The sequence below is a fragment of the Nannobrachium achirus genome (genome assembly GCF_963921795.1).
Source record: "Nannobrachium achirus genome assembly, chromosome: 1".
In the NCBI taxonomy this organism is placed as follows: Eukaryota; Metazoa; Chordata; class Actinopteri; order Myctophiformes; family Myctophidae; genus Nannobrachium; species Nannobrachium achirus.
The window spans coordinates 18,229,208-18,253,554 of NC_137810.1; the positions used below are offsets into that span (position 1 = coordinate 18,229,208).

Sequence of the window (24,347 nt, forward strand, 5' to 3'; positions counted from 1 at the left end):
TGGCTAACGTTTGCTCTGGTCCATCACGTCACCTCCAGTGACGCTCTGACAGACCCGTCGGCAAATGAATAGACCGCGTTTTCTCAACCCCTACGAGCGCTCAACTTCAGTCAAAATAAACAAAACTACTTCACTACTCACCAAACCAAATGTAGTTTTGCGTTGTTTAAAGTCTATTCTCCACGGTGGTGAGCCCCTCAGCACCCCACCCACTCTGTAAAATACACTATTTTTGGCATGAAATAAGGTGCATCCAACTCGACCACCGCTTATTTCCGGGTTGTGAACCATTGTATCTGCGGTGGCCGATGGGTGGCTCGAGGTGGGTGCATTTTATTTCATGACAAAAATAGTGTATTACAGAGTGGGTGGGGTGCTGAGGGGCTCACCACCGTGGAGAATAGACTTTCAACAACGCAAAACTACCTTTGGTTTGGTGAGTAGTGAAGTAGTTTTGTTTATTTTGACTCTAGTTGCGCGCTGGTAGGGGCTGAGAAAACACGGTCTATTCATTTGCCGACGGGTCTGTCAGAGCGTCACTGGAGGTGATGCGATGGACCAGAGCTAGGCTAACGTGACCAGAGGATAAGGCAGATTGAGGTGTGTTCTCAACCACTGCTTTCTAGCCTTTTGCTTGGCAAATCAGGAGAAAATGCATTGCTATGTCCACAGGAGCAGAGTGCCCTGACCTGCTCATGCCATTAGCCTGGCAGTGTGCAAACAGCAGGCTAATGCTAATGAGACAACCGTTCTACATTAATGTACTGTCATGGCTAACATTACATTAGCCTGCTGTTATTGTTCCCAGACGATTGGGCCATCTGGGCCACCATACGGTCTGAGGAGGAGAGGAGAGGAGAGGAGAGGAGAGGAGAGGAGAGGAGAGGAGAGGAGAGGAGAGGAGAGGAATACTGATTTGAGGTTAGAGCAGAATCACTAGCAGTAGCTTCCATCTACTAAGTATGTGCTTACCTAGGGAAAATATGTCATTGTGACATAAGAATTATGTCATTGTGACATGAGAATGTATGCACCCCCATGTGGCTGGGGGTACATTCATTCTCTAACACTACTAACTTAAGACAGATGTGCAGAATTTGTTCACAGCAACAAAAAAAAAGGATGAAAACTATCAATGCACACACCATAATGTACAATGTACAGTACTTCTAATTCATGGAGGATGTCCGTTTTGTAATTAGCAACACCTGGAGGACAAAAATACATGACTGTAGCTACAATTAATGAATTAATGAGAACTATGGACTAGGGATGTCACAATAACAAAAAAAACACAATATGATATCACAATAGCAAGTCCACGATACGATATTTAACACAATATATAATATATAAAAAAGCATGACCGGAGTCTCTAGTACAACTTTTAATTTCCCATCCGTCATAACATTATGACATCGTAGTAAAGCTCTGAGTAGCTTGCAAAGTCCACCCATCTGTGGTTCACGAGATACTCTTGTGTGTTTTCGAGGCTATATATCACTTTAGCTTTTGTTTCTTGGTACAGAGATTGTTTGACTAAAGTATGGCCGTGATGGAATTTCTTATATTTATACCAGCAATCAGGGAGGGAGACGGCACAAAGGGGAGAGATAGATAGAAGGATTAGCAGAGCGTACAAGTCACAACAAAGCAACACCATAAAAGTCAGCGGAGTAGTGTGGGCAGCAGAGTGAACTTTGCCGGCAGCACACAGCAAACACTGGAAGCAGGAAGTAACGCAGCGCGCTTACCGCACGTCTCTGTCTCTAGCCTGTGTTCACAGAGATCGTCATCTGTGCAGAGGATATTTGCTCATCTTTGCTGATCTTTAAAAGGTTTCTTAGTGCCTGGTTAGCTCAGTCGGTAGAGCTCTCGCCTTTGAACCGCAAGGTCATGGGTTCGATTCCGGGCACCGCCAACTCAGCGTATGAGTAGCACGGCTTGGCAAGTCGTGTGGCAAGTACTGGGAGCTGATGGTAGGTGTGGCGCTCCACCTCAGCAGTCCATCTCCCAGGAGTCTAGCGCATTGTAACGGGGACAGACTCCCGCGTGTTACCGGCTGATACCGACAATAAGCCACTCCCGACCTACTTACTTAGGGCATTGGTTCTCAATGGGGGTCTCCAGGGACCCCCAGGGGTCCTTGAAGGAGTTCCAGGGGGTCCCCAGCTAAATGATAGTTAGGAACTAAATGGACCATTTAGTTAAGTTAACATTGATTTTACGAATAGATTGGGGTCTCAGAAATAGAAATGCCATTAAATGGGGGCCCGTAGCTTAATGCATGTCAAACTGGGGGTCCTTGAAATTAAAATAGTTGGGAATCACTACTAGAGTGGTGAAAATCTTCTCTTATGGGGGTCCCTGGCATATCTTTTCAAATGGGGGTCCACAGGCTAATAAGTGTCAATTTGGGGGTCCTTGACGTGAAAAAGTTTGAGAACCAATGAGGGGGGATGCCGTAAAGATCAGCGTATCTGCACATAATAATATGATGACTGTGAACCCGATCATAGGTCCTACAGTAGCTGTTCGTACAAAAACAAGAACGATTTCGGTCTGGAATACCTATTGCGGATGCCATCACAGGCCAACAATGATATCAAGACATTTTTGTTACCTGGAAAATTGATGATATTGTTATTATCCCTATTATGGAGAACTATTCTAATATGATATAATATTTAGGGCAATTGCAATTGCAGAGACAAATTAGACTCGGTATACGTGGGACCATGCACTGAAGCAGGTCAGTTATGAGGAAATAACTGCACTTGAGGATGGTAAACGGCAGTGTGCGTATCAATATACCTCTATAGTAGGTGTTGAGCGACGCGCACGTGACGTCATTAAATCGAGCGTCCGCCCAAACATTGAATCACCAATGCAGATTCAATGTTTGGGTGGACGCTCGATTTAATGACGTCACGTGCGCGTCGCTCAACACCTACTAATTGATACGCATCCAGGCTTGTTTCTTTGTTAAAACACCCTGTTGTGGCACTAAAGTGTTTGTAAAAGTTGTGGAGGTGTGAACTTGGGGGTTGTTTGGCATCAATGCATGTCCGTGTGCGTGAGAGGCGTGGCACTGCTTAGAAAAGATACGGGACAGCGTCTACCCACGTGACCGGACCAATACAACACTGGTAAACAGCCCGACATTATGTTGTCATAACTGACTTCCCAGTGCATTATCCCTACATATCCACACTGAAACTTCAAGATAACTTAGAAAAAGAGGGGTATCTTTACGTATACTAGCCCCATATAGAACCTCACTATCCGCTGCATACTGTTGTGCTCCGAGATGAGGTCCTACGGGGATATCACCGGACTGGGGTAGAATGCCTCCACGCCGAGGTAGATCACCCTTTACCCGAAATTGGATCCAAAAAGTAAAGGTAGTTCCACACTCCCAGAGTATGATTTGCCATCCCACGGTACATAATACATGCACTACGGCATGAAAACCACTTAAATCGCTAGTTTGTCAGCCAGTGTAATGTTTTCCCATTCAACCGGAACTCCTCCAGTGGCAGTTGCCAGTACTGCTCCTTATTCTGCTACAATGAGAAGGGAGCAGTACTGGCACCTGCCGCCGGGGGCTTTTCCAAATTTAATGAGACTACATAAGCGATTTAAACCGTTTCCCAATGCCATAGTGCATGTTTTATGTACCATGGAATGGAAAATCATACTCTGGGAGCGTGGAACTACCTTTACTTTTTGGATACAATTTCGGGAAAAGGATGATCTACCTCAGCGTGGAGGCGTTCTACCCCAGCCCGGTGATATCCCTGTAGTGTAGGACCTCATCTCGGAGCACAACAGTATTAGTCCTCGTGCTAATCAGTCTAAAAGTGCAAAATTTTGCACAGATGTAGCTCAGGGCATGCTCTAATGATTTAGCTAGGGCGCCCGAGTCTGCGACATTCGGGGTCGCCACAGCGGCCAAATCAAGTTGGGCTCCCATCGACTTTAGTGATGAAAAGTGATGAGTCAGAGTTTTGTGGCCGCTGTGGCGACCCCGAAGGTCGCCGACTCGGGCGCCCTAGCTAAATCATTAGAGCATGCCCTGAGCTACATCTGTGCAAAATGTTGCACTTTTAGACTGATTAGCACGAGAAAAAAAACCCTAAGGCCTCCGACTAACATGAATACTCACCCATACGTGTTATTGTTTTCTGAGGCCATTTCTAGCCCACAGAATGTTTTTTGTGCAAAACAAATGCCTGCAATGGATTCAGCATCATAACAAACCCCTAGTTAGACCCCTCAGATCCTCCTTAAATACCCAGAAAAAAAATCTTTTTCTGGGTATTTTCCTCCTGGGTGGATTTCTTGTGTTTCATGCATTAAGGGGTTAATAATAAAAAATGCTCAATGGATATCACTGGTCATCATCTTGAATCCTTAAGAGGTGACCCCAAGCTACAAGAATCAGTTGAGAAAAAAACTTTTACAGGCGAATCCACGTTCACCCCCATGGCTCCCGGACTATATGCAGCGGAGGGTGAGGTTCTGTATGGGGCTATACGTATACATATACTTATTAAAGAATGTAGAGATACAATTACAGTGTATAAAAAGGCATGGATTCTACTATGGATTGTGATTAAATTACAAGGCTTAATGGTTTATATAGCAAACTTAAATAGCACACTAAATAATATCTATGCAGCGAGCGGGGTAAGAATGGGATGCTACAGTTGTAGTGCTTATTATTAAGGAGAGATGGGGGAGAGTTCTGGATCTACAGTACTATTGATTAAGGATAAAGCCAGGGACTTGTTCAAGAAGACAAAATGTTCCAGTGTGCTGTATATAACATGAATAAGTATCTCTTAATAAAAGCCCTACGCTGTCAATAGAGTTGGGAAGGTTAGTTTCATAGTGATACTGAATTGCAGTGGTATTGAATTGCATTACAGTTTTTCAATGGACTATAATGGATGTGACTCTTGTCTAACGGTAAACTTTTCAAACAGGACTGGGCTCGACTACTTCCATTTCAATAACATTTCAGGAAGTGAAAGAAATGATATGAAAATAAATTGGCATAGGAATGTCAGGTTCAACCTACGCCACATATCTGATCAATGCTTTTCCATTGGCAAATTAATTTCAAATGGCAATGAACTTGAACTGCGCGCAAATGTCAACTTAAAATGTAAATGAATTGAACTGAAATTCATTGGACACCAGCCCAGTCCTGTAATAGGAGCTTTGCCCTTACTGTATATATTGTGTAACAGTTCTGATCATTTATGTCTCTGAACGCACCCCTGGATCCAGCAGGCTACTGTTACTCACCCCTGCTTGGACTTCGGACTAATGCCATGGAAACATAGAGAACACAACACACAGAACCCACCAATCACCAACCAGCAATAGAACACAGCAACCAATGACAGTTGACAAGGAAAATAACTGCAACAAACCTGTAGTAAACTTGACAAATAAAAAAAAGTGTAAGGAAAACCTGCCAATGGTCCTCACTTTCAGTCATTTCCATGTATCCGTGTTTGATTGCATGCATGCATGTGTGCACGTGCGTGCGCGTGCGTGCGTGCGTGCGTGCGTGCGTGCGTGCGTGTATGTGTGTATGTGTGTATGTGTGCGTGCATGTGTGTATGTGTGCGTGCATGTGTATGTGTATGTTTTTACCTCCCAATGGTGCTAGGCAGTGAGTTCAGCTGGTTGTCATCTACCTTCAGCGTTGTTAACTTCTTCAACATTCCTAAACACATACATAAGGTAGATGGAGATAAAGGATGATATATAGAGAGAGCTAATCGTTACAGTGCACTGCTCAATGAACACAAGTCAAGTGCACATTCTCTTTTACTCCTACTTTGGCTCATTGTGCTTGTTACCTTTATTTTCATTTAATGCATCATTTTTTTGTTTCATTCTCGCAGACAGACTTCAGCCAAAGAGGCGGCCATGTTATTTCATTCGTCTCAGGTGGAAACCTCATTATGTGCAAAACTGATACTTTTCAGAATTCAAAGTAGCAAAGATAGCAGATCTACAATCTCAAAAGCCTTGGCGACCTTTTGAGCTTGCTATTTTTGCTACTTTTTCACAAGGCTGCAGTATGATGAAGTAGGGCATTCATTTATGAAAATGGGAAGTGTGTATGGGAAGAGGCCCTGGGCCTGGAGGGCCTGATAACATTTACATCAAATATCTAAATATTGAATCAAGCAAATTAACCCATTTAGAGCCCGGACATGGAAGGGTTAAGTTGTCCAGAGCGCCCGCATTTTGTCCCGTTCGTGGCCACTCTCTTATTTTGAAGGCCGGAAGTAGATTGCGCTGACGGTTCCACTTGACGATCGTGCTCGACTCATCCATTACAAGTTCCTGTTCAGATGGTAAACAGAGATCTAAGATGGCGGCCTCCATACTTCTAGCTATTCTATTGAGTAAACATGCCAGCATTCGCATCAAAAGTCTTTTTTGGAGAAAATGGGCGATAAAGATTTCAATATCCATTGTTCGCTATGGGACGGGAGCACTTTGCGTGCGCGTGGACGTGCGATGGAAAACCTAACCCTTTAAATGTTGAGAAAGTGTGAGGGGCACTGACCTATGGAGTCGGGGAGCTGCTGCAGCATGTTGGAGGATAGCAGCAGGTCTTCTAACGCCTCACAGCCCGACACGTCTGTGTCCAGCGACTCAATGCGGTTCTTAGCCAAGTCCAAGTACCGCAGCTGTCGAAGCTTCCCTATTGACTGGGGGGGGGGGGGGGGGGGGGGGGGGGGGCAGAGTACATTTACTCAAGTACTGTACTGCTCAAAGTAACATAGCGTCGTTGTCGGGTGAAAACCTTGTACATGTATGTCCAAAACCGTTGGTTTTGCATTTATCATTTTGAAAATGATTTAAAGTAGTGAAAACAGCTGATCTACAAGCACACAACGCCTCGCACCGCGAGGCGTTGTGTGCTTGTAGATCTGCTGTTTTCACTAATTTTGTGCGACGGCCTTGTATGATGAAGCAGGGCTTTACTTTGCGAAAGAACTAAAAGATTTAAAACTTGGAGATACAAGGTTTCCACCCAACAACGACGATAGGCTATATGCACAGCAGTCATATTGGAAAGAAATTGTCCCCCTTCCTACCGTACTTCCATATTACACACACACACACACACACACACACACACACACACACACAGACACACACACACACACACACACACACACACACACACGCGTGCATAGACACACGAATGACGGTTCTCAAACGTTATGATTTGACCCATAAGACGCCATTTGGAACGCCCTCAAGGACACTTTGAGAACCACTGGTATGAACCACTGTGTTCCCAGTGAGCCAACACAGCACAATATCAGCACCCTGACTCTGTCTGACCAGAATGGAACAGAGCCATAATCAGTGTCATTGGTAACACCTGTGAAGGAAGTAAGGAAGGGGCCCAATTTCTTTCCAATATGGCTGCTGTACTTTTTACTTTACTTGTTGAGAATGTCCATTGTCACATAGTATACACATGTTTGTGTGTTCTTACCCCTGGTATACACTGTATAGAGTTGTTGTCCAGCCACAACTCTTTCAGGTTGGGAATCTGCTCCAAAACCTCTGGCTGGCAGACAGACAGACAGACAGACGAGACAGAGCACAACATACCCACAATGCATTACCACATCAACAAAAGAACAATTCTGTTACTCAGATTGTGAACATCTAACAAATCCTTATAATTCTTCTTATTGTCGGTGCTGTCTACCAAGACAGCAGCAACAATAAAAATGGGTAGCACTTCGTAATAACTATATACTATAAAGCATTACACGTGGATACAAAGACAACTGTGAAAACGTGTGTGTGTGTGTGTGTGTGTGTGTGTGTGTGTGTGTGTGTGTGTGTGTGTGTGTGTGTGTGTGTGTGTGTGTGTGTGTGTGTGTGTGTGTGTGTGTGTGTGTGTGTGTGTGCGCGCGCGCACGCATGCAGTCTCACCATGTCAGTGAACTCATTACTACCCAGGTCTAAACGCTCCAGCTGAGTCAGTCTGTGGATGGACCTGAGAGAAGAGATTCATTTGAAAATGGCCATATAATCAATAAATATACAATACAAATACACTCTCCATCTTATCAACAAGTCCATGCTCCAGTGTATATTCATCTTCTTCTTCTTTTCCTGCTTCTTCTTATTGTTATTATTATGTTAGGCACTACTTGCTGGACTTGTTGTTGGTTAATCGTTTTGTGTCCCTTTGTGAAAGATTACAATACTATTAAGAAAAAGTACTAATACTTATACTAAGCAACCTGTGGTTTCAGCACCATAGACACTGGACAGCGCTTTTTGCTGTATAGACTGTTGAGCCTACCGAGACAATTTTAAAGACATTTTACATGTGCACGCATGCACTTCTGCGCTGTGTGCAGCTTTTATCACGTGTGCTTGTCTATGCACCGCCACACACACACACACACACACACACACACACACACACACACACACACACACACACACACACACACACACACACACACACACACACACACACACACACACACACACACACACACACACACAGAGGTTGGGCTGTCTCACTTTGGCATGGTCTTCAGGTGGTTTTCTCTCAGCTCCAAGATCCGTAGTTTGGAGAGTCTGACAGAAAGTAAGACAGAAAAAAGATGAACTAACTGAGTGAGAACACATCTATGAAAATCTAAATTGTATATGTATAGGCCTACATTATACACACACACACACACACACACACACACACACACACACACACACACACACACACAGGTATAGAGAGAGGGAGAGAGAGTCTAGAGACATAAAGTGGACAAAGCCGTCTCCTCTGTCAGTCTGATATAAAAGCTGACATGACAGATGATCCTGGTCAGCTCCAATCATTCTGTTAAGCTGCAGACACACAGATCCAGGAAGCGCACATTTCCTGAAAATCCACCACGAACACTTGACAGCTCAGGTGATCTGGAGTACGACAACCAGAAGGATCTCCTCCATCACTGAGAGGTGAGCGCCAATGCAGCGCTGCTGAGGAGTATGCACTCATCAACTGTCATTGGTAAAATGAAAAGTATGCCTACTGCAGTCAAATCTCAGTGTCAATTTAACTTTAACGGCACGATTACATACAAAGTCAATGCAAAGACAAGACGACGCGCGACCGGGCGCGGCGCGAACAAGGTTGCTTCGGTATCTTCGCCCCACTTGGAAAAATCCAACTGAAGCGACCTTCACTTCACCCCCACTCCACCCATCGCGTCCTGACAGCCAACCAGCGTTGATGTTGTCCGGAGACACGGTAATTTTGGTGTTTGGTGTTGGGACTCCCTTTTTCCGGCTGTTTCGCCTTGATCCCAACGGGACATGATGTTTTACCAACGCGGACCTGCGCGACCAAAGAGAAGCGATAGAAGCGAAATAGCTCCAGGTTTGGACGCAGCTTCAGAGTGTGCAGATGTAACCAAATGGAAGGGCAATACATGCTACTTCCGATGTCCAAACCTATCTTCGGGAAGACAGGACTCTGTTCTGACTCTCCAAACTAGTTCGGAAAGCCTGTCCAAAACAAAGTCGGAAGGAGTCTGCATTGGCCTTTAAAATTAATAAATAAACAGTGAGGATTTTCCTGTGTACTTCATTCATACTAGACTATACCACCGCTAGTAATCCCCTGACATTGTGTTGCGTACACCTTGGGGCTCCAGCTCACAGCATACAGACCATGCTAAGGCCATATAAGAGAAAAGGGAAGGGGTTTGCGTGCTGAGATGATATCCCTAGAACAATTGCGTTGCGGTGAGCCATTATTTGGGTGGACAAGGCCTCCTTGGCACTGCATTAGAATGCATGTTTGTGCTTTTCAAAAATAAGCTTGTTCCTCCCTCGGGGGCTGCGTTCCCGTGCTTTCACAAGGAAGATAAAAGCGAAACCTAATGGGAACCTGGATTAAAGCACACAGAAAGGACAAGCACGCTTCAGTAGACTTTGTGGAAAATGAGTGACTGAACCAAGCGGCAGCCAGAACTCAGAACAAATTACTCCTGACACCACAGTGAAATGGCAAGTGCCCAATAGAGCCATCAAATCTACATTATGCTTTATTAGCACGCCGCCACGTTCTGGTGTGCACGCCTACTGTACAGAGGACTTCAGGAGGAGTTAAAGGAGCACTTCACACATTGTTCCAACCTTATCTTCATAGAATTGGTCCTTACTAATGATCATCATCAATCGGGATTCCAAGCTAATAGACTACAGCCTTTTTTTTACTGAAAAGTTAGCTTGCTGAAAATAGAAGCAATGGACCAATCCCCAATCACATACACACCCATTGTAACAGTTACAATGGGTGTGTATGTGATTGGGGATTGGTCCATTGCATTAATAACTATACTGCACTCTAGGTGCCAACTTGCTCCTTGTGTACTCATATGTCACTTTCCGAGGAAAGCAATAAGTGTGACCAGCAGAGCGGGTTGGTGGTGACGTCATCGAGAACGCTGCTCCCTCATTGGCTTTAGGCCCAGACATGGCCACATACTGTACATACCCACAGTCAGTTATCATCACCCTACTTGAGCGCTCTGCTGGCGCAAGTAATAATACATACAGTATCTTGAAATCTTGTTTGAAATGACCAAACCATGCCTACCAATGATGTCATTGGCACAGCACACACACACACACACACACACACACACACACACACACACACACACACACACACGCACACACGCACACACGCACACACGCACACACGCACACACACACACACAGCTGTACCTGCCAAAGTTAGCAGGCAGATACTCCAAGAAGGCATCATTTAAGAAGAGCTGGGTCAGATTTAGGAGCTGGGTAAAACCATCTGGGAGTCTGAAGTGAGAGAGAGAGAGAGAGAGAGAGAGGGAGAGAGAGGCGAGAGAGAGAGAGAGAGAGAAAGAGAGGGAGAGAGAGAGGGGGAACTTTACTTAGTTTTGTGTCCTTGAAGAACCTCTGAAACAAAACACGACAAAGTCAGGTCAATGTTTCCATGACAACCACTATAAGAGCAGCTACTTGCTGTTAGCCTAAGGATGACTCGCCAAAATAAACACACACACACACACACACACACACACACACACACACACACACACACACACACACACACACACACACACACACACACACACACACACACACACACACACACACACACACACACACACACACACACACACCTTGTCTCTCTATATCTCAACTTTTTAGTAATTCATCATACTACAGTGTCACACAAAAGTAGCAAAAATACAAGCTTGTAGATCTGCTGTTTTTGCCATTTAAAAAAGAAACTAAAACAAGAGTTAACAAGAAAGTGTCACTGAATAAAAACTACATTGGTATCACTGGAGGAACACATTTCCTGACGAGTCACAGTTTTGGACATACAAGGTTTTCACCAGCGACGATATCATACAGTATATCGTCACTGTCGGGCAGAAACCATCTCCAAGTTTCAAGTTTGTATGTTTTTTCACCAAGTAAAGCCCTGCTTCATCATACAAGGCTGTCGCACAAAAGTAGTGAAAACAGCCGATCTACAAGCACACAACGCCGTTGTGTTCTTGTAGATCGGCTATTTTCACTAGTTTAGATCATCTATCTATAAATGCGAGAAGTCTCTGCGTGTGTGTCTGTCTGTCTGTCTGTCTGTAATCCGCGTATCTCGAGAACCGTTCGTCCCACCGGCTTCAGATTCGGCACACGCGTTCCCCGCCGCGGCACGGAGTGCAGTGCCGGGCCTCGACCCGACCCGACGCGCGGTTTTCCCTAACCGGCGCGAAATGTTCGGAATCTCCTTATGCGGGGCTGATTGTTGACATCAGGCTGTTCCGGAGGAAATCGGCGCAAGCGCTGACTCATTGTGACATCACTTCATAAAAGGCTCTGACATCACGTACGCCACATGAGTCAACAAAAAATCTCTGTGCGTGTGTATGTATGTATGTAATCCGCGTATCTCGAGAACCGTTCGTCCCACCGGCACGCGCGTTCTCCATATATGGGAATAAAATGAATGCCCGTATGAGGAGCTGATGTCTGACATCAGAGTTTTCCGCAACCGGTACTGTGTGTGCAGAGATCTTCATATATGGGCAAAAAAGCGACAGAGATCTCATATATGGGCATAAAATGATAAAAACAGATATCTCCATATATGGCATATATGGGCATACAATGGACGCAGAATCACAAAGATCTCCATATACGGGCATAAAAGGGACACAGACAGACAGATACAGAGATCTCCATATATGGGCATAAAATGGACGCAGATAGACAGATATCTCCATATATGGGCATATATGGGCATAAAATGGACCCAGAACTATAACTGCAGTGATCTCCATATATGGACATAAAATGGACGCCGACAGACAGACAGACAGATACAGATATCTCCATATATGGGCATAAATGGACACAGGCAGACAGATGGTCAAAACGGGTCCTATGAAAACAGGTATAATGGGGTTTGCATTAAAGGGCGGGGCATTCATTCCCTATTTACATTGTTCCGAGTTGGCCAGGTTGCCGACTAGACGCTGGGCCGCCCGAAGGGCGGCCCAGCTTCTAGTTTTTAAAATGATAAATACAAAACGAACGGTTTTGGACATACAAGGTTTTCACCCGACAACAACGATATGCTAGAATGAAGCTTGTTCTTAGACAGTATGGTCTTTGTACTGTGCTGCAGTTGTAGCTATAAACAGCTGCACTGTGTCTCTGACAGCAAGCCAGGGATAAGAGGAACCTGATTGCAATCCTGACACTTCTATTACTTTTTCAGGCTTCTAGGAGTGTCTGGATGTGTCAGCGGTTATAAAGCATCAGTGTGTGATGTACTGAAGTATTTATGACATGACATCAGTTACTAAAAAGGATTACTTCACTACAGAAAAAACAACAGACAACCTAGATTATTTTATCAAGATTTGCACCGTCATGCAAAAACATTGCACGAAAAACGTTATAGACAAGTGTGGTTCTCAACGTGGGGACCGGGGACCACCCAAGGTCCCTGGCGAAATAAGTTAATATAGCATCAGTTTGACCACTCTAACCCTATTGTATACTTCAGCTACTACAGCATTGCAGACCTGCAAGCTCACAACAAACTGCTATTAATCATTTTAAAAGAATGTTAACACAAATCTTGTGTTATGGGGGTCCCTGGCACAACATCTTTTGAAATGGGGGTCCACGGCCAAATACATTATAGGGGTCCTTGTTACTGCTGTTGAGTCAGACTGGCATATTGGTAACACATTTTGACTAAACTTCATTATATGTAGCCTATTATTATTATTAGTGTGGTTGCCTCTGCAGGGCAACCAATAGTACATGTCCGACTTTATTTCCATCCATCCATCTTTCAAGATGGATGCCTCACGGCAACCACATTTGCAATTTCCAATTATACATGCAGTTATTAACATGTCAATGCACAGATGGATTTATAACATAATAATATAGATGTATTTGAAATGCTCATAACTTTCCAGTGGGAATTTGACAGGAGTTCATCTGCATGGTGTGAATGAGCAGTCTGTCTTACTTGGAGATAGGGTTGACGCTAGCCTCGACCACCGATAGACCTTTACAGCACTTAATGCTATCTGGGAACTCCTGGATTCCTGGTAGACAGAAAATATGAGAGAGAGAGAAGAGAGAGAGAGAGAGAGAGAGAGAGAGAGAGAGAGAGAGAGAGAGAGAGAGAGAGAGAGAGAGCATGTATTTTCAGTTATACCACTTACCTTCTTTTAATCGTTTAATCATTCAGGTGGGGCAGGTTATATTCGATTACAGACATGGGAAGGAATTCAAGTTTACAGATTAAACTGACTTAAAGGACAACTCCTCCCTAAACAACATCTAGGTTCATTTTCCTTCTTATATTAATCCCAAATTACTGTCCATGGGGTCCATTAGGCAGAAATGCCCATGTTGTCCAGTTTCCCCAGCAGCTCTCATAGCATAAAGTGGAGCACATAAGCCTACCGCTTTTACACTATTTGTTGCGTTCAAAAGTTTTCTCCATGAATGTGTTAGTTGTCCTTACAAACACATCCATGCCTTGGTTGTCCCACACAAGCCGCCACAGTCTCATAAATCATGTTTTGGGGTATGGATTTGGCACAACTGCCAATCAAAGTGACATACTGGCCAATCACAGCGTCTTTTCCGGGACTTGGCAAAACACATAACAGCATAACATCTGTTTAGCAGAGTGTGGAGGCTCATGTGGGACAACGACGACATAATGACAGAATGAAAGAAAAAACACACTTTTGACCGCAACAAATAGCATAAAAACGATAGGCTTATGGGCTCCACTCTAAGCTATGAGGGCAGCTGGGTTCTGCTGGAGAAACTGGACAACAGGGGCATTTCTGCCCAATAGACCCGATGGACAGTAATATGGGATCAATATAAGTAGGAAAATGAGCCTAGATGTTATTTAGGGCGGAGTTGTCCTTTAAGTCAGTCTTTTTAGTTAAAACTTGGAAAGATTGATAGTGATATACAGAACTACTCACTCAGGCACAGCTACAGTTACAGTATAGTAAGAAAGAACAATATAATTCATGGGTTGTACAATAGAAAAGGAATAGAACAAAATACCATATTTTACTGATGACTGCTTTACAAGGTTGGCTGTGTTGCTGGGAAAACTGGACAAGATATATATGCAGTACTATGCAATGCAACATGATATTACAGTACACCGTATGTACAGTACAGCAGTGGTTTCTCAGACCCCCAAATTAGTATAGATTAGGTCGTGGACCCCCATCTGCAAATATCTTTCTGCCAGGGACCCCTTACACAATTTCTGCAGTTAAAATGTTTACAAACCATTCCAAAATATTTGTGAAAATAGCCGATGTTTATTGATGGTATTAACTCATTTAGCTGGGGACCACCTGAAGCCCCCTCAAGGACCTCTGGTGGTCTCCAGACCCCACTTTATGTTATCAGCTACAGCAGATCCCATACAACGTTGCTGTCAGGCAGAAACCTTCTATCTTCATATTTCTTTCCGTAAATTAATCCTCTACTTCACTGTTTCCCAAACAGTGGCCCGGGAACACATTTTTACGGGTCCCTTAATTTTTTGTTTCCTACATTTTGTTTTTAATTATTATTATTTAAAAAAATTCAAAAAGCATTACCAAAATTAATCTAAAAGTATCAATAGTTAAAAACAAAACGTAATGATTTTTCCATAAAGAAATCAAAGAAAAATGCAAGAAATTCCATGTTCCAAATGTTTAACAAGTAGTGAAAATAGCCGATCTACAAATGTGAGCTTGTAGAGTAGATCCGCTGTTTTCACTAGTTTGGGTCCCGGGCAAACGTCTAATTTCTCTTTTGTGTTATGAGCTAAAAGGTTTGGGAACCACTGCCCTACTTCATCATACAAGACTGTCACACAAAGATAGTGAAAATCTAAAATAGTAAAAAAACGGTTATGGACATACAGTACATAATGGACATACAAGGTTTCCATGGGACATTGACAATAAGCTCTCCCATACCATTTTTACTGATGTCCAGCTCTTTGAGGTTGACCAGGCTGGCGATGGAGGAGGGCAGGTTGGACAAGTCGTTATCTGGCATGCTCAGCTTTTTCAACGCCTGACAGTTAAAAAGTTGCTATAGAAACAGAGGAGAGACACAGAATACTATGACGAGCCAGGGAAATGACACAGACATTTAGTGAAAAGGTACAGAGGCAGAGAGAGAGAGAGAGTGGGGGGCTATGATTCATGCAGGAACTAAAGGAGCTCTCCACCTATTTACAACCTTAACTTCATAATAATTGGTCCTCCTTGACAGAGAGACAGCTGCTTTTGGAACTCGCCCTCTGCTGGACTGATTGATTGATTGATTGATTGATTGAATACATGACAGTACAGTTCACTGGTACAAGGTTAACTAAAAGGATAAACACCGCAAGAAAGCCTCCAGGGTTGTTTAAATTGGGGTCCTTTTTTAAACTCATATAACATTGAATGACAGACAAATAAAACACAGTACTATGCAGAAAATATCTACCGGCAGGGTTCGAGTTATGTGGGGGCCAATGGGGGCTTAGCCCCCATAGATAAGGTCTGGGACCCCATAGTCAAAAACCCCTATGGGGTCTCTTTTTTTTCCCAAGTGTTTTTTTTTTTTTTTTTCTTTCTCCCCTGCGCTCTCTGGCTCTCATCAACACAAACGTAACCTCTCAGTGGCATGTAGGTGCTATTTGGCTACTATTTTCCAGGACAATTTCAAAATAAACATGTTGAATGATCGATTGTATAGATGAAAAAAATAAAATAAAGACTCTTGTTTTGAAATGCGCTTCTGTGCAGAGACAGAGAGGAAATGGCTTTCATAGGATGAGCCTTTAACGTTCGTCCACTCTGTCGTCAGTGCGTATCTTGCGCCCTGATGGACTCGTGGTGAAATTAACAACACAGGCATAAAGGAATATAACAGAACACCAAGACAAGACCATGTAGGCTATAAAGACATTAAACATCGTCCTGCTCGTCTCATCGTCACTCTGTCAACAATTGGTGAGTGAGTCGTGGCTAAATAGAGTTGGAGTAATGATGGATGCTATGCTGCTAGCTAACACTGTTTTGGCTAGCGTTGTGGACACATTGTATGGGTCCTGAAAATAGCAGATCTAGAAGTTCACAACGCAGCGCGAAGCGACTCCTTGTGAGCTTGTAGATCGGCTATTTTCACTTCTACTTGTTTGGGTTTAGTTTCTCTTGGTTCACGGGCTAAAACGTTTGGGAAGCAATACCATAATGCTTGCTGTAGTAGAACAGTGGTGTAAAATTAAGTAGATAACTGAAAAGCTTTTGGAACTGAATGATTATATGATACTGGTGTTGTCTGTCTGTTGGAGTGTTGGTACCAAGAATTCCATCTACTATAACTATATAGACTATCTTGCTGGCTGGTGCATGTGGAAAGGGGCAAAGGGAAAGTGTAGTGTGCCGTTCCCGATTGTTTAGCAAAAAAAAACCCGCGGAAACCTCGCGATAAAATGCGATAAAAACGCGATCAAAACCGTGAAAAACCGCCAATTTTCGCGCGCGTGCATGACCCCCCCCCCATGTAGGGCCCCCATAGTTCTGGGAGTATAACTCGAACACTGTCTACCGGTATGTATATATTCGTAGGTAGAACAAAATAATACATAATGCTAATATTGACTAATGCTCAGTACTATGATGGCACAATTTCCGTCTACGTATCATTGGTGGTGGGTGTAAATCTTGTTTGAAAATTACCAAACTTCAACCAAGATTTGAAATCAGTGTCAGCAGTAGTTGGGGTTTGATCTGTCCTCCTCTGAGACACAGACTGAATAGTAGAAATGAACAGTATAATGTGCAGTAGTGAGAAGTTGAACCCATTATCTGTAGAAAATGGGTGAAGTGGTCCTTTAATGTTGTGGAGTTCTGTTTATTCTATGATGAATACTGTTGAATTAACCTCATAATGTAAGAACAAAACAAACAAACAAAGACGGCCAATAACAGATCTAGCTCTCCATCGAGCAGAAAGATATGTAATAGCACAATTACAGAAATATAATAGTTGAATTAGGGGTAGTAATTAAATTGTTAGTAATAATAATAGATGCAGTAGTAATACAGAATAGTTACATTAGTAACTGTAACATATATAGTTGGTGTGTGGTAATAATGGCCGTAATAAATAAATACAGTGTTTATATATAGAATATAAATATATATAGAACAATATAGTATTGCATATTATAATTACTGTCCACAGTGAATGATACAGCATCAACTTTCCAAATCTTCAATGCCAAATTCCATTTTAAGACAATTGGTTTTAATTTGATTTATGTGGCATTCAATCAATACGAGTACACTACACATACTGTAAGACTACATAGTCAGAATGAATGCCACAGTGACTAATTAAGCAGACTGCTGCTCAGAACCAGGTCTGCAGAAAGCTTACAAAAGTACACAAATAGTAATTGGTAGTAATACACTTTAATAGTGGTATTTTCACTTCCAAGTGGAGAGAGGAATGTATTAAGCTTGGGTTTAAAGCCATTTTGATCCCTTAAAGCTATCACCGGTCCCAGGCAGAGCGTTCACATCCATAATGACACCCAAGTAGAACGCTTCACCAATCCTTAACATTCTTTAGGTTACATTGAATCTAAAACAGTATTAGTGTATGTAAAGATTATTTGTTGTGGACTAGCCTGCCACCACAGTCAGAACATCAATAAAGAACTTCCAGATGACGATGATGATCTATTAAAAGCACTTGGAGAGCAGACAGATTTACTAGCCACAGCTTAACCTTTGTTTGGAGTAGCTGCCAGTAATTTCCTCTGTCGCTGATTTTGCACCTTGTGCAATCTGCTTTCCTAAGCAGATTTATCTACCGGTATGTGGATTAGTACCTTCCGTATGCAGACTACTTTCCTATGTGGACTTGATGATTGAATATTTGTTCTGCTTTCAGTTCATAGATGCACTTATTGCAAACAAAGGCCACATATCTGCAGGGACGAACGCAGCTATCTGCCAGGACCCGCATCAACACAATCGATACGAGCGTCAAGCTCCCATGTAGCATGCTTTACGCAGGTGTCTTCAACAGGGGGTCTGGCACCCCTAGAGGATCCTGAAAGTTACTACAAACCACCAAATCTTTTGTGTGATAGGACATCTTTTTTTACATTAACCACTTGAACCCTAGTATCCCTATTCTGAGGAGAACTTTAGCCAAAAATAGCAGATCTACAACCGTTGTGGCAAAGAGGTTTGGTGTAGTGTAGAGGGGAAAAGAGCAGGCCACGTACAGAGTGAAAGGTCAAGTTGACTATATTGAGGGTTCAGTGGTTAAATGTCTGAAAATACACATGAACATGAATCCAACATACACTGATGATAGTGCTGTCAAGCAAGTCGTATGATAGCTTGAAGCTATCTACAGTATGAAATCTATGAAAAAGTTGAATCTGCAGCACAACTTTATACAAAATGTAGTGGGGGGTCCCTGCTTCTCTCTCAGCTTGGGGGTCGAATAACATTGAAGACCCCAGCTTTACAGTCCGTGGGAGCATGGAGCATGCATGGTAACCTTTCACCTGCACTGTGGCACGCTATTAGCTATTACCAAAGAGAACTGGGTGTCACGACCAGAGGTGCTCATTCCCAGCAGGCCAACCATACAGTCAGTCACTGCCACTAGGTGGGCCCCAAAGGCCAACAAGCTTTACCCCTGTGACAAACGCACAGTGACCCTATAGTATCAATTGTGTTGTCATGGAGTATGAGAGGTTCTGTCTGAAGTCCCCCAAAAAAACTATTTTAATATTTAAAAATCGATTTTGCATAACATAGGCCTACATATACTTTCAACAGTCAAAATATTTGCTAATACTAATTAAGGTACAGCAAATCGCCATTGATGTATTGTCACTCGAAAAACTATGATGACTGAGAAGGCTGTACAAGATCTCCACAAAGGTTTATTCATCACAACTGGTTATAAAACCAAAAACATCAAAGCATAGACAGCACTCAACACTTAGGGTGCGTTCGGAAATGCGCACTCAACGCACTGGTGTGCCATGTTGTTGTTTGTTTATTCGCTGCACTGAACAACCCTACTCAGAAGACGGGGTTTGACAGTGTGGTGCGTCAACGTGGTATTTTGATTGGTTGATTTTCATGGCAGTGTCTTGCGCTTCTCAGCTGTGAACAATGGTGTAGGAAATGATAACAAAATGCACGATTTGCGGCTTGAATGGTCCTTTGGGCTTTATTGTTACACACGCATCAACGTGTAAACTAACAGCAGGTAGGCCAATGTTATGAACTAAATTTCCTATATAGCAACGTCTGCTTTTCAGAAAGTTTTCCTTCAGAGTTCAGACTGAAAAAGCGCACAGCTGCCTCTCAACTGGTTGTTCGTAAATAAGCCACCCTGAGTACACTCTACAACGTCACCGCCCACTGCACTCACTAAACTGAACACACACCCGGTGCGCATTTCCGAACGCATCCGTAATGTCATGTGGCCATGTGAGTATAATATATTAAACAAAAGAATATATACAAACTAAAATATGAAGGCCTCGCCCTAACTGGGCCCTAACTGGACCCTAACTGGGCTGCCCAAGGCCCCGTCTGGCCTTTCTAATTAGGATACATTATACCCCCTACCCGGCCCGAAAAGGTCAATGTTAAAGGAGGCGTTCAGACCAAAACATGACCCCCCTCTGAATGTGCATTTTTCATAAACCTTCCTACCTGGTTTGGTGGATTTCCCTCATTGCTGCCCCTGTTCTGAGATCTGCCGACCTCTCCCCACAGCTAAAACGGGCTCTTTGTCATCAGCCCAAAAGCGATTATTTCGGACGATTCAAAGTCAATATTTTTTTAATGAATTGTCTATTTACGGTTCCAAGAGAGGCACAGACCTGCTGTTAGTGTGTCAGCAGCAGTAAAGCATGAGAGCGGGCCAGTAGAGACGGGCTTCCTACAGCCCAGGCGAGATTCTCGCCTTCTCGCGAAACTTCTGGGCCGGCTGGGCTAGTATGCTTGGAGCATAGACCCTAGGTATCTCGCTATGCACCTCTGTAGTGTTTACATTGTATGCACAGAGCGGTCTCTTCATTAATTTTTCTACTGGATTCAAGCGATCAACAAACAAACTAGATTACATTCTTTTGTTGATATTTTTTACTAGCCCAGCCGTCCCGGAAGTCTCGCGAGAAGGCGAGAATCTCGCCTGGACTCTAGGAAGCCGTCTCCTCTGGTCCATTCTCATGCTTTTACTGCTGCAGCACTAACTGTGTCTGTGCGTCTCTTGGAAATGTAAATAGACAATTCATGAAAAAAAAGGTCTTTGGAGCGGCCGAAATAGGCGCTTTTGGGAGATGACAAAGAGCCCGTTTTAGCTGTGGGGAGAGGTTGCCAGATCTCAGAACAGGGGCAGTAATGAGGGACATCCACCAAACAAGGGGTGCGTTCGGAAACCCGCACCGGGTGTGTGCTCAGTGTAGTGAGTGCAGTGGGCGTGACGTTGGAGAGTGCGTTCAGTGTGGCTTATTTACGAACGACCAGTTTTAACAGGCAGCTGTGTGCTTTTTCACTGAACTCTGAAGGTAAACTTTCTGAAAAGCAGCAGTTGCTGACTCCCGAGTATGCTAACGTAACGTTACTATTAGGAGATGTAGGTCTAATTCACAACATTGGCATACCTGCTGTTAATTTACATGTTGATGTGTGTGAAACTATCAAGCCCAAACGACCAATTAAGCTGCAAGTGCTGTATTTTGCGGTTATTTCCTCCATTGTTCACAGCTGAGAAGCATTCGAGACACGGCCATGAAAACCAACCAATCAGAACACCGCACCACACCACCACACCGCCTAACCCCATCTTCTGAGTAGGGTTGGTGAGTGCGTGCACTCAACACACCAGTGCGCCGCGCACTGGATTTCCGAACGACAACGCACCAAGTGCACCGAATAAACGAACGACAACATGGCACACCAGTGCGTTGAGTGCGCATTTCCGAACACGCCCCAGGTAAGAAGGTGTATGAAAAAATGCACATTCAGGGGGGGTCATGTTTTGTTCTGAACGCATCCTTTAAGTCCATATATGGGCATTCCCAGATGATGTCCTGTTAGGGCGACCACACTAATACAATCCCTTGTATGCCCATATGTGGAGATCCCTGATGTCATCAATATTAAGCCCATATCTGGGAATGCCCATATATGGACATATTGTGTCAGTCTCATGTGGTCTATGACGTCAAACATCTATGATGTCAGACGTCAGTCATCTCCATATTTGGGAAAATAATATGGACACATTTTGGCTTGAAATCTGCTGTCACCATAGGCTGATGCGTGCACGGTACGCGCCCATGTGCGCGACCTCGCGCCTGTCCGTGCATGCGTGCATGCGTGCCTGCGTGTGTGCGAAAATCAAAACATTGTCTCTCACTCCATCCAAGAGAACCCTTAACACTATCCTTTTTACACACGCACCTTTTAAACCCAACTCTCAAACACACAATCACTTACAGACACTTAAGGAGCACTCCAAGTTCTCCTACACGCATTAAGGCCACTCAGTCTGGTGCTTTCAATGGCTCTTACATAATCCTGGCAGGACACACACACGAGTACATGCACAAATGCATGCACGCGCGCAACCGCACGTACAGACTCCACACAGCCCCTGGACAATCAGGATAGCTGACTTAATTTCTTTTTACCTCATGTCTTGTTCAGTCATTTGCAGTCACTGTCAGGCACATTTGCAAGATGTAATGCTGAAGGTATCTTAAATAATTCATGTAGTTTTTATTGATCAATACGACTCAATATGGTCTCTTAAACTCACGCAGGACATCAATAAAATGTCCTAAAAATGACTTATCCTTTCAGTTAACCTTTTCTCCATGAAGTCTTTCATATCGGACACTCTAGAGCAGGGGTGGGCAATTCTTTTTCCATGGGGCCACATGAACAACAGAAAATATTGTGGAGGGCCCTCAGGGCCGGGCCAAAAGGCAGTGCTCCCCGCAAGATGTGCTCCCCGCAAACTAAACACACAGCAATAACCGACTTCAGTAAATAAATACTTAGCAGCCAATTTTTGTTGAAAACCCGGCATTTGGCATCGACTTTTCTTTTTTTTTGCCACTTTAGACATTTTTGATGGGTAAGGTAAGGCAGGTCGTCTTGACTTGTGACCAGTCTGACCACCTGCTTGTTATTGAGACAACATCCAATGATCACGCACAACATGCTGATGTACGCATTACGTCCATATGTACATGAATAATAAACGTCAAAATAAAAGAAATGCAGCTTTAGTCCATGCATGAAGTAGAATTTGAAAATGTGTTTATTTCGTAATTTGCCATTAACCCTACAAGGGCCAGTCAGAGTGAACCAAAGGGCCGCACAATGCCGAGGTCTGGAAGACTATTCAAACATACCATAGTCTTTAGCTGGATTGTTTAAGAGTGAAGTAAAAAAAAAAGAACTATCTTTTGATTGCAAGATTCAGTTGAAATAAAACATTTCAAAGGCCCTGCGTAGCTGTATTCTTTTTTTAGTTGCGGTATTTCTGAGGCATTTTCAAGCTTTCATTTCATAGCGACAGACAGTGGATAGTAAATGGCAGGAGACAAAGATGGGGAAAGCAGTGCAAGGTCTGAGCCATACCAGGTGAACCACTGCTTGTTACTCATAGGGATGTCAAAAATGGACCTTTATCAAAATCGATTATTCTATAGCAATATTCGAATATTATTCGAAAATCGATAATTAATTATTATTATTATTTTTTTATAAAAAAAAAAAAAAAAAAAAACTTTTTTTTCTTCTGTTTTTCGTTTTTTTTTTACTGGATTTCAATGCACATTTACATATGTACAACATGGCTCTTCAGGTAATTGGTAGCCTAACTACTACTCTTCATCTTTCTTTTTAGTGTGCCAGTGTACTGTTCACCTAATCTCTCAAGAACAGATTTTGTGATGCTTTACAATACAGAGGGCGCTGTTTTCCCTTTTCTTTGATGATGGCCACCAAGTACCAAACAATCAAGCCTGAATCAATCACACCTGTGTCTGAGACAGGGGGGGAGGAGAGTGTGTAGCAGGCAGCTGCCACTCTGCTGTGCTCCTTCACTCTACACAGTTTACAGTTGGTGCTGGTGTGAATAATAAATCAATGGCCATTTACTATTATCATTAATACTATTGTTAGCCTATATTCTATATTTTGGTTTAAACTAACTAACTAAGCCAAAAAATAGTATTAAAAAAAAAAAAAAACGAAAAAAAAAAAAAATATATATTAATATTTTTTCGATTTTCGATTATGAAATATTAAAATCGAATATTGATTAATGGAACGAATATTCGAAAATCGATTATTCGGTGACATCCCTAGTTACTCATGTATTTAGAGTTCAGGTTTTCAGGATTGTACACACGAGGAGACCTGGCTGGGGCCCGCTACTCTAGTGCCCCGAAAAACACTGTTTATGTTCTACCATCAGCATCTTAGAATGGATCATTTTCCACACCTCTACTACTGTATCTGTCTAATTACTGTAACTGATTTTTCATAATTTTCTTTATTATTTAATTATTTTTTGCTCCCACCAACCACCTTCTTTTCTCTTTTTTGTCTAATATCCAACCTCCTCAACCAGTGTTCAATTTATTATCAGTCCAC

General features: G+C 43.1%; 1 protein-coding gene across 1 annotated transcript in view; it reads right to left on the reverse strand.

Annotated features, from left to right (window-relative positions):
- Positions 1-24,347, reverse strand: part of lrrc7 (leucine rich repeat containing 7) — a gene marked incomplete at both ends in the record, with an annotated part of 119,054 nt that overhangs the window by 54,437 nt on the left and 40,270 nt on the right. Inside the window, 8 exons of the mRNA XM_080724821.1 lie at positions 5,671-5,743; positions 6,599-6,743; positions 7,544-7,618; positions 7,993-8,056; positions 8,596-8,652; positions 10,810-10,899; positions 13,625-13,703; positions 15,609-15,726. Coding sequence (XP_080580947.1) covers positions 5,671-5,743; positions 6,599-6,743; positions 7,544-7,618; positions 7,993-8,056; positions 8,596-8,652; positions 10,810-10,899; positions 13,625-13,703; positions 15,609-15,726 — 701 coding nt within the window. The remainder of the gene's footprint in view (positions 1-5,670; positions 5,744-6,598; positions 6,744-7,543; positions 7,619-7,992; positions 8,057-8,595; positions 8,653-10,809; positions 10,900-13,624; positions 13,704-15,608; positions 15,727-24,347) is intronic.